The sequence below is a fragment of the Periophthalmus magnuspinnatus genome, chromosome 14 (genome assembly GCF_009829125.3).
Source record: "Periophthalmus magnuspinnatus isolate fPerMag1 chromosome 14, fPerMag1.2.pri, whole genome shotgun sequence".
NCBI classification, from domain to species: domain Eukaryota; kingdom Metazoa; phylum Chordata; class Actinopteri; order Gobiiformes; family Gobiidae; genus Periophthalmus; species Periophthalmus magnuspinnatus.
Window position 1 is genome coordinate 28074380 of NC_047139.1, and position 18642 is coordinate 28093021.

General features: G+C 42.2%; 1 protein-coding gene across 2 annotated transcripts in view; it reads right to left on the minus strand.

The window, feature by feature from the left end:
- Positions 1-17775, minus strand: part of LOC117381296 (spectrin beta chain, non-erythrocytic 1) — a 32141-nt gene extending 14366 nt beyond the window's left edge. The window contains exons 1-4 of one of the 2 annotated variants that reach the window (XM_033978234.2): positions 17388-17775; positions 11776-11959; positions 8388-8493; positions 723-874 (exon numbers count right to left, since the gene is read on the minus strand). In XM_033978234.2, the coding sequence (XP_033834125.1) occupies positions 723-874; positions 8388-8493; positions 11776-11934 (417 nt within the window). In that variant the 5' untranslated portion in view covers positions 11935-11959; positions 17388-17775. Of the gene's footprint in view, positions 1-722; positions 875-8387; positions 9162-11775; positions 11960-17387 lie in introns of those variants that run through there. The other variant, XM_033978233.2, reaches the window with a different exon arrangement.
- Between the last annotated feature and the right edge of the window lie 867 nt (positions 17776-18642).

Genomic DNA, 18642 nt, shown 5'->3' on the forward strand with positions numbered 1-18642 from the left:
ATTGCAGATGCACGGCCGCTTCGGTTTATGCACGGCCGCTTCGGTTTCTGCCCGCCCCACCTCCTCCCCAGCACCCCTTCCGTTTCTCATCTTCTCCTCGTCCCCTTCACTCTTCTCGGCCTCACCTCTACTACCTCCTGTGCCCAGGCCCTGGGGGGAAGACATCTCCTAAAAATCATCTAACCGGCCACACCCTTCATCGCAATGTCTTCTGCCGGGGTCTGAGCACCAAAGAGAACTCATTCAATTCAATAAAGCTTGCTAATACTTTTGTCTTGAGTCTCTCCGCATGTTACAATGGCAATTTTTTATTAAATAAAATACAAATGCATATATAGATATAATAATATATAATTTACATTATTCAGAATGAATATTTACTTTAACCATAAATAATACATTCATATGTAGTATGTGACTGGCTTTTCTAAATCAAACTTTCTGAGAGAAAAATAATTAGTGTGGCAAAGATTTAATTTACATTTAGGCTCTTTTGGTGTATACTTTGATGTATATCACATTTTCTAAAATTCTCCAATTTTCCCTTTAAAATATTAGAATCAATTGTGACATTTGCAATCCCAAATATTGACTAATCTAGACCACTCCACATACAGTGCACATGAGTGTCACAAGCGAGAAATAAGCTGATAGGGCATTTTTGTATTATAGTGTGGGTCATGAAAGAGGAAGTTGGAAGAGGTTTTCTGGGGGACACTGACCAGTTGCTCTCCTGACAGCACTTCCAGCAAACGGATTAGCATGCGGCCGTCGCGCAGGTCTGTGTACAAGTCACCAATGCGACAGGTGACTCTGCCCAAGTGAGAGTTTACCCATTTGGTGAAAGTTTTCTTTTGAACCGCTTCACGCTCATCTGTAAAATACACAAAAGAAGATGTAGGTTCAGTCACAGTTGACCAACAAAGCACAAGATTTCACTGCCCATTTCAGTTAATGGATTAAGCAACACAGTTACATATACAGTGAATCAAAAGTCTGTTAAATCTAGCAAACAAATCACAAAATAAGCAACACTGGCTATATTTACATGCACACCAAAATTCTAATCATTATCTGATTTCTGGAGTCATTGGATTATTCAAACTGTAAACAGCTAGAGATGATTCAAGTAATCGGATTTCTTTCTGATCGTTCATATCTGTGCAGATTTTAAAAGGAAAATTAGGATAAACTAATGTGACAAAGTAAAAGACTGAAAAAGTTATTTTAAAATACATTAACTGACCCATATCACCTGGTGTTTTGATGATTAGATTTCTTTTGTTCATGTTATCCGATTATTGTAGAATCAGACTTTTACTGACCTTGTAAATGTACCCACTACTTATCACTACTGACATCTTATTGAGATCACTCCTAGTTTAATTTAAATTGTGGGTGCAATGCCAATTACTGACAGAAATGCTTTGGAGTGATTCTGCAAAAATGCCCATGTGTGTGAAGAAGATTTTCCTCATTGCATTAAGAACTGAGAAGAGGTACAATAAATTAAGCTGTTAACAGCAGTTCAGACATATGGACCAGGGGAGTAAGAAGCTAATCCCACACCGCCACCTAACAAGGTGACCTCATTTCTAGGACACAAGTCTTCTGCTGTTTAAAAGACGATCGGTGAAGCGTAGTACTTAATGCACAATGCTGTACACAACTGACTGAAAATAGATCATATGAGCAGGTTTGCACTAATGACTTAAACAAAACAAAGAACTTCCTCCGGCTGCTAATGAGATAATGATCCTTGGGATGAATGGATCCTCACAAAAACACTGCTGATAACAGATACACAACACTATTATAGTGTAATTGTATTTCACCAAAACACAAATGAATTGTCCATCCATCCATCCATTTTCTTCCACTTATCCGGGGCCGGGTCGCGGGGGCAGCAGTCTAAGCAGGGACTCCCAGACTTCCCTCACCCCGGACACGTCCTCCAGCTCCTCCGGTGGGACCCCAAGGCGTTCCCAGGCCAGCCGAGAGACATAGTCCCTCCAGCGTGTCCTGGGTCTTCCCCGGGGCCTCCTCCCGGTGGGACATGCCCAGAACACCTCCCTAGGGAGGCGTCCAGGAGGCATCCTGAGCAGATGCCCGAGACACCTCAGCTGGTTCCTCTCAACGTGTAGGAGCAGCGGCTCTACTCCGAGCTCCTCCCGTGTGACCGAGCTCCTCACCCTATCCCTAAGGGTGCGCCCGGCCACTCTGCGGAGGAAGCCCATTTCAGCCGCTTGTATCCGCGATCTTGTCCTTTCGGTCATTACCCAAAGCTCATGACCATAGGTGAGGGTAGGAACGTAGATTGACCGGTAAATCGAGAGCTTCGCCTTCCGGCTCAGCTCCTTCTTTACCACAACGGACCGATACAGCGACCGCATCACTGCAGACGCTGCACCGATCCGCCTGTCAATCTCCCGCTCCATCCTTCCCTCACTCGTGAACAAGACCCCGAGATACTTGAACTCCTCCACTTGGGGCAGAGACTCACCACCCACCCGGAGAGAGCAAACCACCTTTTTCCGGTCGAGAACCATGGCCTCGGATTTGGAGGAGCTGATTCTCATCCCAGCCGCTTCACACTCGGCTGCAAACTGCCCCAGTGCCTGCTGCAGGTCCTGGCTCGAAGAAGCCATCAGGACAACATCATCTGCAAACAGCAGAGATGAAATCCTGTGGTTCCCAAACCAGGCCCCCTCCGGCCCCTGGCTGCGCCTAGAAATTCTGTCCATAAATATAATGAACAGAACCGGTGACAAAGGGCAGCCCTGGCGGAGTCCAACATGCACTGGGAACAGGTCTGACTTACTGCCGGCAATGCGAACACAGCTCCTGCTCCGGTCATACAGGGACCGGACAGCCCTTAGCAAAGAGCCCCGGACCCCATACTCCCAGAGCACCCCCCAAAGGACACCACGAGGGACACGGTCGAATGCCTTCTCCAGATCCACAAAACACATGTGGACTGGTTGGGCATACTCCCATGAGCCCTCGAGGACCCGATGGAGAGTATAGAGCTGGTCCAGTGTTCCACGACCAGGACGAAAACCACACTGCTCCTCCTGAATCCGAGGTTCGACTATCGGTCGGATTCTCCTCTCCAGTACCCTGGAATAGACCTTACCGGGAAGGCTGAGGAGTGTGATTCCCCTGTAATTGGAACACACCCTCCGGTCCCCCTTCTTATACAGAGGGACCACCACCCCGGTCTGCCATTCCACAGGTACTGTCCCCGACTGCCACGCGATGTTGCAGAGACGTGTCAGCCAAGACAGTCCCACAACATCCAGAGACTTGAGGTACTCAGGACGGATCTCGTCCACCCCCGGAGCCTTGCCACCGAGGAGCTTGCCAACCACCTCAGTGACTTCAGCCAGGGTGATGGACGAGTCCGCCTCTGGGTCCCCAGTTTCTGCTTCCTCCTCGGAAGACGTGACAGTGGGATTGAGGAGATCCTCAAAGTATTCCTTCCACCGCCCGACAACATCCCCAGTCGAGGTCAGCAGCTCTCCACCCGCACTGTAAACAGTGTTGGTGAAGCACTGCTTTCCCCTCCTGAGGCGTCGGACGGTTTGCCAGAATCTCTTTGAGGCCGTCCGATAGTCCTCCTCCATGGCCTCCCCGAACTCCTCCCAAATGAATTGTGACACAGGTAATTCACTGTGACCGTTAACTGATTTAGAAATTTCAAACTGCAGGAGGGAGGGTTGAGAAATACCACAGGATGTAGCAGTAACTCTGATCTAGTGAAAGGTACTTCACACTATTATACAGTATTCTGATACTAAGGCATTATTTTGGTATATTTTATTTATTTGACTAGGACAATGCATGCTAATGAACAGACATGATACAACATGAATGTAAACACACCGGATTATAGCCAAAGGCTAATTTCCATCGATTGCCCCAAAGTACAGTGGTATATAACCACTGAATGCATGGCAGGAACACAGCTTAGTTCGCACCTATTATCAAGCAGACCAAATGTTGTGTTGGGTGAGGGGGGCTGCATTCTTATGATGCATTGGTCATGTTGGGACAGCCCAAGCACCAGGTAGACTACAGAGAGCAGTGGTTCCTCAACATGCTCATGGTGTTGATGTGCCTAATGACAAGGCTACTGCACGACAACAGGAGCAAACAGAGCATTTGTGTCAGATATGTTTACTCGTTACAGCAAACACAGGCACCACCGGACACTGAGGTAGATAAGGACCGCAGCTGTAGAAAATAATGAGGTGTTTAGCTGGTGCAAGGCTGGTCCTCTCATGTTATAGCATTCAGAAGGCCAAGGGCCCAAACCTATTAAAGAAAAGGAGCCATAGCTTCTGTATGTCGTCAGCACCTTTGAAAACACCTGAGTAACTTGCCAACATAGTTTCATTCTGACACAAGAGATAAAACACAGGACAGTGGGAAAGTGTCAGCTACACACGCCACGTCTCTAATTACCACTAAGGCGTCTTTAAGCTACAAACAGTATAATCCCATATTTTGTATGCACATGCACCTAAACTGGTGCAGTTTCACACAGATTTTAATAAAGATAAATATTCAGTCAGATTTGCTAAACCACAATTCTTCTGTGTCTTCTTTTGAAGATATATCATTTATCAGGCAAGCAGTTTATGAATGGGACTGACTGTGTAAAGGCAGATTTGAACATGTCTAGTTAGTAACAATAAACTGTGTGTTCCTGGTAGTGAGATGTTTTAATTTTCACTCGTCCTGGGGGATTTAAGGCCAGATACCAAAGCTTCTTTATGCCTTGTTTCTGTTTAACCTTGAAAGTCAGTCATTGATAATAATAGTCACCTTCAAGTAATCTCAGAAAATATGCTGCTGAGCTAATCCATTTGTTTAGTACACACTGGAACAACATTCAGCAATAACACAATAAACTGTCACGTAGACACTAAGTTTTCTTTGAATTAACAGTTCCAGAACTTTAAAAAGTAAATTTTTTTTCATAGGACTGTCATCAAGTCATTGAATTTCTTGTGGTTTTATGACGGATGGGTCTAGGACAAACAGCTCTATCACACAGTCACACATATTGTACTCCTTCTGTGTGTTATATGACAGTGCTCAGCTTCCTCCCGTGCCACCTCAGCACTGAGCACCAGGAAAGTCTTCTATAAAAAGACTAATGCAGGCTGCACTTTCACAAGAATAATGCATTCTGCAGCTCTGGTCTAGTTTCTTGGGACAGAATTAGTTATTTTCACAACCGTTGTGTTTATTGACAAAGATGAAAGAAAAGCTCAGACTCACTAGCTGCTAACTGCATCCTCCTCCTGTCACCCACCCAGGTCATGTGCTGCACCCGTTTTGAACTGTTTTGGAATGTCTTTGAGTCCACAAACTCCTCAAATCTCCCTCCCCACCCACGATGAGTGTGTGTAGTCTCTGGTCACCCTGTCCTCAAAAAGAATGAGAAAACATCCTTGCGCATATCTTACTTGTATGTATGGCCTTGTCTTAAGGCTGTATGCAGAGAAAGAGTGAAACAATGTGGCACAAAAGCTTAATCTCACTCTGTTAATTCAAGCAAAAGTATAAATATATAGATCTTTTATGAAGTGCTTAAGTAAGACCAGTGTGGCTATTTTTCCAATTAATTTTAGATGTGTTTGTTTTTTGTTTTTCTACAATACACAAATCTAAACAAGAAATTGTTCTATATGATTTGTAGCTAGTGATGTGGTAGCTCTGGATTTAATGATGTTTGCTATAAAAAAAAATATATATATATATAATATACTACAGTATAATGAAATATATATTGAATTTTGATCAATTAATTGCCATTGAAGAGTTAATAGTATAGACCAGAGTTAAGTGCCAATTAAATGTATTTAGTGCTAAGAAAATCAAACTTGAAGAAACAAACTGTAAAAATATGCATGTTCTTTGAAGCATGTCTGTGGGCGTTTGCACTCTTCCCCCTCTTCTCACATTGAGAGAGGGCTGTTGCAAAACCACTGCCCTTCCACATGTGGCAAATGTTATTTTTACACTTGAACAGTTTGAGGTTGCAGCAGAAATGGGTGCAACTTTTCTCCAAATAGTAGCATATTTCACCTTTTTTTATTCCTTTCGGTACTAGTAACAGGTTATTCTCCTCTGCACCAAATGCAGCTGCTGCTGATAATGCAGAAGACAGGGGAGAGGACAGCCCAAGGCTAGTCTCATGAGACGCCACTGAAACTCTTTTAGCCACAACATCTGCAGACCAAACAGTGTCAACTGTCAACAGTACTGTACTGCTCGTGACTCTTCCTAAACTGCACCTTCTTGTGACTTAGAAACTTGTCAATATTGGTCAAACTGTACAAACAAAACCATTTAAAACCAATTTGTGTGAGTTTGTGTGTGCACACAATGAACCATGGGTAATGTGACCCTGAGTTACAGCTGGAGGCCACAGAGCCACAGCTTTCACTGGTGTTGGTGATATTCAGTTACATGATACAGTTGAGAGGAACTTGACCCAAAACGCTTCACTGACCTCAGCTCTGCTTCAAACTTAGAGTAAAGTCCAACAGCTCAAGTCAAAGTAGTAATTATGAATATAGTCTGTAAAAAGATGATAAAATAGACAAAATAGTAACAGCTTGTATGTTTGCAGGGTTTATTGGGGTCGTTGACAGTGGTATCTAAATTATGTTTATTCTGGTTAAGTAAACCAGAGTGACATTTCATTCCAAAGTCCACAGCGGCTGATTCAGAGGTTGGTGGAAGCCCGGACAATGACCCTTTGGAGCAGGCCTGGCAATACCTAGCTAACACTATCATTTATATATTAACCAGGAAATTATTCTCTGCTCACTCCAGCTCCCTGCATGCTTTGGGATAAGGGCAAGTCATGTTGGACATGTGCTTGAGACATGAACTGTGCTGTGAGCGGTTCTTTACATTTTACGCCTACATTTAAGTAAATGTAATTACCAGAGGTGAACTGAAATTGTTTTTTAAAAAAGTAACAACACTTTGAACTGGGGCAATAATTAGGTTTTCCAGAGTTTGCACCATTTAAATGAAGTCAGTAAGACTGATAAGATAAAGACAGTATGATTTAAAGCTATTCTGTGAATGCTGTGTATGCGGACCTTTCTCCTTTAATCATATGAGCAGACTGAAGTCATGACTTAATACAGTGAAGCAGGGAGTGACATGAAGAATGAGCCCCAAGGCAAGTCAAACTGGAAATACAAGTAGGTGTAGTCAAAAAGGTGTTTGTGTCTGCGATAGTCAGTGTGCACGCACTGCCATGATAGTAATATCTACACACTAAATACAGTTTAAAAGAACTTTATTTGTCTGTGGTCTCTCTCATGTACTTACCACAGACAACTCACTATTATTTTTCCACACATGTGACATCCATTGCTGTTATAATACTGAAGTCAATCTTACATTTTAATTAAAAAGGATTTCATGCTGTATAAGTAGAATATATAAAATTCTTATACCATACCTGCCTCACTTGTAACTACAACTCTACTTTAATTATGTAATATTTTATTTTGAGTAAAAGAATGTAAAATATGTTGAAAGCATAACTTGTCACTCAAGAGAAGCTCCAGACGAGTGTCAAGGAGCAACCGGATGTCAGGGCTCCTCGTGGGCACAATGTGCATGAGCTGGCAGAGTGCATTTCAAACACCTCAATATGCCAACGGCTTAGAGTTTAAAGGCTTAGTGCAGGACATTAAACAACAACAGGCCCCACTCTATTCTTAGCCTGAGACACAAGTCATTCATTTGATTCTACTTTGATTTCTACAGTTTGTAAACTCATGAAATGAAATCACTGGCACATGTTAAATAATGGGTAGGCGTTTTGCACACTATATCGTTTCATGCTGCCATTATATAAGCTAGGACTGTCATCATGAGAATCATAACTGATTTTTGTGTCTCTACCTGTGGAGCTGTGGTGGTGTGCAGACACAGAGCCATGCGTTGTAATAAGATAAGAAAGGGCAGGTGGCTTGGCCATCAGATGCCATATCGCCCCCTACTTTAGAGCTGGTCTGAAGTCCGCTGAGTGAATGCAGCAGCATTTTACACAGTATACATTGCATACAGTACTTATACAGTATGAGAGGAGTCTCACAGAGCTCACTCTTAATTATACAAACTAAAAAGTACTGCTGTCAAAGCAGATCAAAGCAGTCAGTCTCAGTAAATAGGTTATCTTATCATTTGTTAATATTAACGATATTTGTGTGAGCCACAATGAAAGGCAACTTAAACCACAAAGTCTTTGAGTCACATAAAAACTGGACGGAAACAAGCATCAATCCTGGGACAGACTCAGACACTTTCTTCTGTGAGCCAAAGAAGCAGGCCAGTACAGATCTTACCTTGCAGCTGTTTAAAGCGGCCTTCCAGGATGTTGGAGTATTGCACCTGGTTAACAAATGCTGCTGGGGACAGACAGGGCTCTCTGTCCCTCTGCTCCCACTCCATGTTGATTTCACTCTCCACAATACTTCAATCAGATGTCAAATGAATGGGGATAACTCCAGCATAGCCCAGCAGAGTCAGCCTTTCCAGACCAAATAGTCCCGGAGAAAAAATTACTATGGACGAGCTTATTTTCTTCTTTCTGTTGTGCCTCTTTAAGAGACAGTATGGTCTTGAAAATGTTGCCGCCTCTCCTGTTTCTTAACTATACGTCCCAGTTTGTCCAATGAAAACTCAGCTTCAAGCACAGGCGTGGAGGATTCGATTCAAAAACTTCTTTACAAACTAAAGTGAAGGACAAAATGTTCCTTTAACCTCCACTCGTGTAGAAGTTCACCACACTTGTGGCCTCCGACTAGAGTCAAAACTTGTGGTCACAGTCCCTCGTGGTCCTCGTAAAGGAGCAGTCGAGTCCTTCCCTCCAAATGCAGGAGCAGAGCAGCTAACTGGCTGTGGTCGGATGGCTGTGTAAACAAAGCCTGCTGGGCCCACTGAAAATGGTGCCATTTGCATAAGGTGTGTTGTAGAGGGAGGAGCGCACACAGGGCGACTGAAGAGACAGTGGGGGAGGAGGTGTGGAGGTGGACTAAACCATTAGAGCTCTTCTCTGGCTATAGCTTCAGGAGGATTACTCCACTCTTCTTAATTCCTGGGAGCACCGGGAGTGGCCTGCCAGGACCTATATGTTCAGCCTGTCATCTTACCCAGCCGCTTACAACAGTTTTTACTGTCAACAGTCTCAGCGTTTGATACAGCGCTCACACAGGAAGGAAGTCATAGAGCAGCCTCAGTATGAGTGCTTTTCTACCACAACTTGTGTTTGTGTGGTACTAATAGCAAGTGGGCCAAGCCTGTCACCTAAATCACCTATGTAATAGTGAAATCTGTGAAAACTAAATGATTAGGGACACCCTACTTCATTTAAATCTTTTAGGAAATATATGTTCACAATCAAAATGTTGGTCTATACCCCTAAGGTCAAAAAGGTCCTGTGTGTTGGGGAAGGGGATAGCTGTCCAGGGGTCTGCAGTAAAGACCCCAGTAGTGTTTTTGATGTGTGGGCTCATGATGGCCCGGGAGCATATGGATGGACCTCATTAGATGGACAAGGCCCTGGGCTGTTGGTAACAAGGTGTTTTACAGAAGTGGACTGGCCTAATGAGAGCCAACTCACTGCATTAAAACAGCAAAACCTCAGAAAAACTAAAAACTACATACACTAAAAGATACATATGTTTTTATGTTTTACATCCTGTTACTTTGTTGGTGTGAAGTTTTGAACGGAGCTTGACTTCCAAGTTGAGACATTCAAGAAGCTGCAATGATGTGTAAAATGAATGCATAATTGATGAAGAGAATAAAGGCTGTGAGCAGATGGGTGGGAGGTGTGAGGAGGAGTTTTGATCACAAGCAGAGGGCACAAATATTATTCATATTTAAACACTGCCAGCAAACTAAAGCCCGAGGGAACAAGTGAATCATAATAAAATAAATACAAGCTATCCATTCAATGAAAATGATTATCATTAGATATTTCTGTATTGAGGATTGGATTTTCAATATATGTTTTAAAAGTAAGATTCTGTTCAGAGTTCAGATTGTAAATTATCCAGGAGCATTAACATTTGAGAGAAGAAATATGAACTGATAAATGAATCCAAGAAACCCATGAATTTTACAAGTCTGTAGAGGTCTAAACTACAGGCACAACAACTCTTTTCTATTAAAAGGCAGGGTGTTTTGCTCCTTGCAGAGGATATTCTATTATCTTAATAACTGCAGATCTGATAACTGCACCAACTCAAATCGCAAGTTCAATTCAACTGCGATATACTGTGCAACTCTACTGTTTGGGGATAGAAGTATAGGTCTGTCATGTTTCAGAAGTGAAACAATCTGAGGGCATAGTTGAGAAAGTGTCATGTGTAAGCAGCAGTAGCTTGCAACATGCACAGGGTCCTGACATTTGGGGAGAAGTGGAAGAGGCAGGAGGTGTTCCCCGGGGCAACGAACCGCTGAGGCACGTCCAAGAATGTGCTCTCAGGTCTACACTTGTCCCACGCAGATGATATCACAGGTATTCACAGCAGCCCCAGCACCTCTGATCACGGTCCATAGCATTAACATACATAAAACATGGAACTAGACTACTGCACAACTGCCATACTGAATTTACACAGATGAAAAACATGCAGTGCACCATTAGCATCAACTTAGAATTCAATGTTTACTTAAGGAAATGATTATTGTATTTGAAAGTAAAATTAGCTTAATCTTTTAGCGATTTGACTCTAGCGGTGCTCACAGTACAGTAGGTGTTTCTGTGTGTAACTATGAATGGGAGTAAATGAGGTACATGGCTGTGTAATGCTGCCCTCTGTAGGGGTAACTATGAGACTGCTATTCTTTTGACAGTCTTCAGCACATTTAATTCAAACAAAATATGACACAACCTGGCCATATCAAATGTAGAAAATGCCAGTAAAAAATTATTTCACTGAGAAAATCATATTCATAAAAACTAAAATCACAATTCTTCTTCCTTTACTGTCAAAAATTGCCTTTAGATAAAAATAGATCCAATCTAATTTATTCAGTAATGTTTTGTGACACTTTTGTTATCAAAGATTACACAAGTCGCTTTGCTCCAGATTTTGCAGGGTACGGGCGTGAGAAATTCATTAATTGTATTTTTTTATGAGAAGACTTTTGATATTGAATAGAATAATAACTGAAATAACAATTGCAAATTTTATCAATTGCACAGCATTATTGAAAAGTCCACAGTTAAACTCATCAGCCACTCTGCCACTGGGATGTGTGAGCAGCCACAGCCCTGACAACTGCTGTGCAGCTTTTGCTCTTGTCCTCATTTTCAAGTATTTCTGTCCGGCTCTTTTGGGACAGACCAAAATTAAGTTTCACCTAAAATCACTGGACCTAATTAGAGTTTTGCTGCATTCACCAATGAGTTCCCTACCATGCATTTGATGAGACACATGCAGCATTAATGTGGTAGTGCATGTATTTTTTACAATGGTTGGCATTTTGATGTGCTTTCTGCAACAATAATGCTACGTTAACACCTTGGAGTTTAACATTGTATTATTATAGTTTTATCATGATCCAGTAATTAGTTTTCTTATTCATGGGTTTTAGCTTCCTGTTTTATGTAGGTTATCATATTATTGAAGAAATTTCCCATTCTAAAGATATAATATTTTGTTTTAAATGGTTAATTGCTATGGCAGTGATCCTATTTTAACCTAGGTGTGTGTGTAGCATACCGGCCAGTGCTTTGATGCGTGAGCGTTCAAAGAGGCGCGCCGAGCTGTTCTCATTGTCCCAGTCGGTCTCTGCGGCCAGGTCCCAGCGGTTGTTGATGTCGTTGTACTGCTGCTGGATCTCCAGGCTGTCGAAGTCTGTGGGGGAGATGGTGCTCATGGTGCCTCAGGGAAACGCATTCAACCTAAAACAGAAAAGGAAATACATTTAAACAAATGGGAAATATATCAGTGTTCAGGTTCATCTGCTGCTCTAAAAAGGAAATACTCTTCAATGTAATATGATAAAACTCTGAAGATAAGGTCAATATTTGGTTAAGCAAAAACTCAAGTCACACTAGCTCTCTGTTTTTCAGGACCAGTTCTTGAGTCAAAACCAGTTTTCAGAACCAGTACTTTTTTGGTACCTTTTTCTGTATAAAATCAATATAGAATAACACATAATAATTATAGTGTTTATACATTTAATTGAGCACAATATCTTTAAGGAAAGTTGACATAATTCATTTTTGACCACTGCCCAGTAAGTTTCTGTAATGTTCTCCAAGCACAACCACTAGTTTTAGGTAAAAATTTAAAAAATGTTATCAGTATTAGTAAACTTTTTTCAATTTCAATTTTAGTGTGTTAACTGATGCCATTATGTACCACGCAAAAAGCAGCAAGAAAAAGTACAGTTGTTCTGACCTCAACAGAATAAGATGCATAAATGGATAACGAGACAGGAACCCAAGCAAACCAAGCAAACCACAGCCTGACATCTTAATTTCCCTCTGTTCATTCTGAGACGACTATTTTATTAAAATGGAGGAGTGCAGGTGCATCAAAGTGGGACAGTTTTAAACATTGGCTGTGATACTAAACTCAAATGATGTACTCTGATAACTATGTCTGTGTCTCGGATTTTGCCTGCGCTCCACCAGGGGGTCTAGATTAAGATTATAACCCCACTAGAGCACCCCATTAAACCAATGGGGACCTGTCCTTAGGGGCCTTGACCAGATTAATGCTTAGATTAATTCTCTGATTGAGTCCTCAGTTTGTTAATACCTGGGAGTTTATCTGTTGTTATGTCTCGCCATACTGTCTGAAATTGTGATCGCTCCGGAAACAGGAAGCGAAAGCAGATACACAATGTTATTTACTGCCTCGGAGGGAGTAAAAACTGCCAAGCATCTCCGAAAGAGGAAACGTTCAGTTAATTACCCCATAAATGCTCTGTAATTTGTAATCAGCAGCATTGGGCCAAGACATCAGACCTGACCCTACCAGAAATGTATCAATTATGAGAAAAAGAGAGAGAGAGAGAGAGAGAGAGAGAGAGAGAGAGAGAGAGAGAGAGCCAGAGAAAGCGAGAGAGAGCGAGAGCAAGAGAGAGGGCAATAGAGATAGGGAGATATAATGTATATAGATTAAGATGTATCTGGGAATAGAAACTAGATGCAAAAATTTTACAGAAAGGCAACAAATGGGCACCCCAATTTCAATGTGTGGTCTACCAACTGTAAATATAATCTATATAATCACAGTTTATAGATAAGTGTGACTAAACCGAGAGAAATATTACCTCCAGTGTTGCCCCAAAACACATCACACATCATTATAGTCAGTCAGACATATATATAGCCTTTTATCTTGTGAATCTTAATGGCAGTAAAGCAGGATCAGGGTTTGAGGTTCAGACATTTGTGCCCCTAAATAGTATAATAAAAATGGGGCAAGTAGCCAGAGTCACAAAGGCAGCTAATGCTGGGGGTCAGGCTCGGAGGTATCAGGTCTTCCCCGTTGTGAGGCTGAGGCAGGGGGTAGGGGGCGGGATCAGGCAAACACTCTGCTCAGTGTGAGGACGACGGCTCAATGTCTGTGCTCATCAGTGGTGCATGGATCAGACCAGGCAGGTCTTGACCTACTGTCACACTGTACTCTGCAGCTGCTGCCTCACACAGTCCAGACTGTTCATCTGAGAGTGGAGAAAATAATTATAGCAGTGTGCACACAATTTTAAGATAAAATTATTATAACTTAAATAAATTTACAGGTGCTCTACTGAGTTTAACATGTTTTTGTCATCAGCATAGACAGAGAGGGTTGCCTCGACCCAGAGTCAGTGACAAACCAAAAGAACTTGAGGAAAGATACAACCATGCAAAGCCTGACAAGATGAACAGAGAGTCCAATTAACACTCGGCTCGTCTAATGTAGTGTTTTAGAATGAGCTTATTATGGTCCGTACTCTCCCAAATTCTACTGACACAAAAGGCACTACATTAATCATGGCTGTCTATTTAGGTGATCACCACTACAGATCTACTGATACAAAGCAAAGTTAAATGAAATGATAGATATGGTTTGACAAGTTGAAAACATTTGTCTCAAATATACAGACTTTGAAAACCTGGTAAAAATGAGTCCAGACATGTTATTCCCACTAAAAAACACTAAAAGCGGTGAAGCAGAAAAACATCACTGACCCCATTTCCCTATTCACAGAGAATGCCACAAGATGCAGACACACACGCACAAAGAGAAGTGGACTCTTAGGTTTGAGCATTGACATGAAAGCACTGTGTGTAAAAATGAACAGGGTGAAAGTGGGCCACAGCCGCAGGGCTAAGGTCAGACACAGCACAGGGACACCAGCCTCTCCCTCCCATACCCAGCACCCACCAGCCAGCTGCTGCTGCTGTTTAATCAGAAGGATGCTCACAAACAGACCAGCATCATTGTCCACAGGGGATTAGGCCACTGCACAAGGGCCACAGGCTGCTGTTTGCTCCACAGACAAAGAGCACGGAGCTGCATCTCTCCAACACATCACATGACACTGATAACGACCTGTACATGACCAGAGCACCACTGGACTCTATAATTGGGCCTCAAGTAAACCAGACTAAACTCATAACCCAATTCAAACTAATGATGTGGGTGTGGCCATGCTTTTTACAGCTCATACTAAAGGGAGTCCGAGCACAAAATAAAAGTATGTGGAGCTAAAATGGCCTCACACAATGGAGGAGTCAGCAACACGCGAGGCCACAGTGCTGCTTCCTGTTTGCAGAGATGGCACATGATCAGAGGCCCCAAGCAGCACTGATCCTGTGTGAATGGGGCGCAGCCGCCCTTTGTCAGACTGTAGCATCACATCAGTCAGGGAGGATGGCCACACCAACACACGTGTCTGATTGGACGCTTTGAAAAACAAAGACTTTGAAAGAAATGTGCTCAAAATATAGTTTGTCAATATGACCAATAATAGTCATGGCTGTCTAGAAGTCTGGGATCACAACATTTTCCTCAAATCTCCAGAAACCCCAAATGCATTGGGGTAAATGGTCAGAGTATGTGCAGATCCTTGTATGCAAAAATGAAAAATGAATTATTCAGATTGATGATCTGTCAGTGTTTGTCTTTGCCTGACACATGATAGATGGAGCTCATTGTGCAAGACAAGAGTTGCAGATGTATCTGAAGAAAAGTTTGTTGAATATTATTAGAAGAAAACTGCTTAAAATGGATGTCTTTGATGCTTCTTTGGTAAAGAAAGCCACTGCACATGAGTTATGAGTCTTCTACCACAGGTTCTGACAAAGCACAGCACACTTTGTATTTGTACAGAGTCTGAGTCCCTTTTAAAGCTGCCTCAGTTTACACTTGTCACTAAGTGTAATTAAATACTGGTCAGACAGTGTCATACAGCCAGTTCCCTTCACTAAGTTAGTGCTATGGGTCATCGCAGCACAAAGAGTGTGACTGGTAACAATTGAAAGAATCTGTTGGAGAGGGATTTGAAGAATCAGCACTCTGGGGGGCACATTCACAGTCCATCTCCTTTGTTGGGCTTTAACCAGAGACAGACGCTCATCCGCACTGACAGACTTCAGTGTCACCAAAGCAGCAGGGCTCCTGTTTGTACATAATATACTCACTGCCATCAGCTCACTCAGCCATGTCAGGAACCAAGCTGACAATTCATAGTTTATGTGACAATATTAACTGCTCTTAACTCTTTAAGTCATAGGATTCAACCAAGCTACTGAACCATTTTTTTCTGCGCTGCCTGCGTTATAGCACCCTCTGGTGGTACAAGCACCTTAAACCTGGAATCTATATATAATATAAAAAAATAAAATCAGGAGAAATAACTCTGGGAACTACCAAACAATCATCATTCAAATACATCATGGGACCATTCATGTTTAATTTATAGAATGTGTTGATCTTTTATTGGCTCATTATTATTATTATTATTATTATTATCATTATTAATCTATTAGTAATTAGATCACAAACTAAAATAACTCAATTATAATAATACAAAAAATCCTAATTAAACTAAAGCAATGTCACTTAAGGACTTCTGGATGTAGACAAAGTAGGTTCAAATTACACGAAATATCTTGGAGTCTGTATAGTCCTGATGACAATTATTGGATCTATTTCCATGTTGGATGTAAAGCATAAGACATTTGTCTCAATGACTGTATAATGTGAACTATCACATTCAAGAAATGGGACAAACCAAAATTGTGCAGAGCAGCTGACAGAATTTCTGGCATGGGTTCTAATAAGGATGTAACAGTAGGACGTAGGTTCAACACCAGAGCACAGTGTCTTTGTCTGGCAGGGCCATCACCAATCAATAGCCTTGGTAATGCTTTACCAATGGTAGCTCTTACATTAATTGGAAAAACCTTTAATTCAACATCCACACAATGAAACGTGTTCTCTGGTAGTGACACTTCTTGCAGTTTCTTAAGTCTATATAAATGCCAGTCTCTGTTACAGTTTGTGTTGCTATCCACCACACTTAGGATGCATCTTCAAAATCCCAAATGAGTATTTCTGGAGCATAACCCTCCATTACTATAACTACTAGTCAAGTGTCAGTGCCAACATGCCCAGAGACAAACCCCAGTATTTCCCAGAGCTGCACTGAACTGAATACAGTCATTTAGAACCAACACACTGGCTTAGGGTGAACAGGTCATTGTGGCTCATCTACTCCACACGTGGTCACAAGCCATTACCCTACTGAATTAAACATACTGGCTAATAGGAGGAGTGTTGTTTACAAACCACCTGTTCTGATTGAATCCTGGTTTGAAATCCACCTGGTGTCTCTTGCTTCATTCACAAAGGCCAAATTTCTACGGCGCAATGAATCTGAGCCATATCATAACAGAAGCAACTCACTGTCGATAGAAAAAACTAGAGATGATGCAGTCCTGTAACATACACCTAACATCTTTGTGATACACCAGCGTAAGAGAGTCAAAGGTGGCTCTGGTCTGGTGGATGTAGGCGACGACTCTACAGAAGAAACGATGACCAAAAATGCAAGCGTTTGACATGGGCACAAACAAAGGCAGAAGATGAGACAGCCATGGACGTATGAATCACCAAGTAACGCCATACATTGCAGTCAGATACCACCAGCAGCTATTAAATATGCACGCATTTTTGCACGCCATTGATCATTCCGTTTAAAAACATGAAATATCAACGCGGGGCTGTGATAAGCTAGTAGCGATGAAGCTAATGGCAGGGCATCTTTTCATTTGCTATTTATAGGTAGCGTAATGGTGAATTAAAACACGCATATAAAATACTTACCGCTTATTTGGTCTCGTTCAAGTGATGCAGGAGTAATTTTATACCCCAAAATGTCGCCACATATGAAAAAAATCCTCACACGCTAGCTACAAAATAAGCTAATTTCAAACGGTTAAAAATCCCAGATGGTTTGATAACGTCCGTCCAGTCCGCATCCATGAAATACAACGTTACGAAACCAAAAATGTAGTGAATTCTGGACTAAAACAGTGAGCTGAGAAGATGGGATCGCTGTAAAGAGAAAATAGGCTGTCTTCTTCAGCAGGTATGTATGAATCGGGGTATCCGCAGCGTCGTCTTTTTCTTCTTCCCCCCCCCGAAGCATCCGTTGAGTGAGGCCGCCGTGCCGTGCGTCCCCGTCGGTCACTCCTCCTCCGCTGCTCCCGCTCACTCACCGAAGCCCCCAGTCTCCAACCAACGCCGTTCAATGGGGACAAGAAAGAAAGCAGTGGCCGTGTGTGGAGCAGCTAGTTACGGGTGTGGGAGGGTGGAAGGTGGCAGGAGGGAGCTGTGGGCTGGTGGGTGGACGAGTGGGTGGGTGGGTAGCTGGAGCTGACCCTTCGCAGTCACATGGGGAACACCGCGCACATTTTTCAGTCTTTCACTTCCAGCATCATTATGTTCAAGAGTGGTTACTGTGCGTGCGTGGTGCTGTCCCTGGTGCTAAAGCAGAGGCAACACCAGCAGCCACATTAGCACTGTATTTTAATGTATAAGCGTGAGTGTAACATCATTTTCCAGTCATTTTGCCCATTAATTTACATATTGTAGCCTAATTGGTGAAAGGTATCTTACAGCAAAGCCCTGTTATCATGTCATCATAGCATTTTTTGTACATTTATGTAGGTTCTACAAAGGAACAGCATCTCTTGACTGGAGTAGGTTAACTAAATGGACTATTTATAGCCAGCACAGTTAGATAGGCTGTATAAGCAGCATATTATTCAGATCCCATCACTCTCCATCTCCTTGGGATAGCAATGCATTTGACAGACCATTTTCCCTAACCTGCAATGTTCTATAAAACCCATAAGGCTATGAAATAGTGATTCATACCTGTGTAATGGCTTTTGGAAGCAACCATAGCCTATGTTTGAATGGACTAAATAATTCCTTAGTCTGCGACATATGGGTTAAGCTATTTATATATCAAGATCATCTCATCTCTGTTACCAATATGAGCATGGATATTGTGGTTTAATTCTTCTAAGTAAAAAAAAAAGGCCCTCTCATTGAATCTGTTTAATGTCTGTTG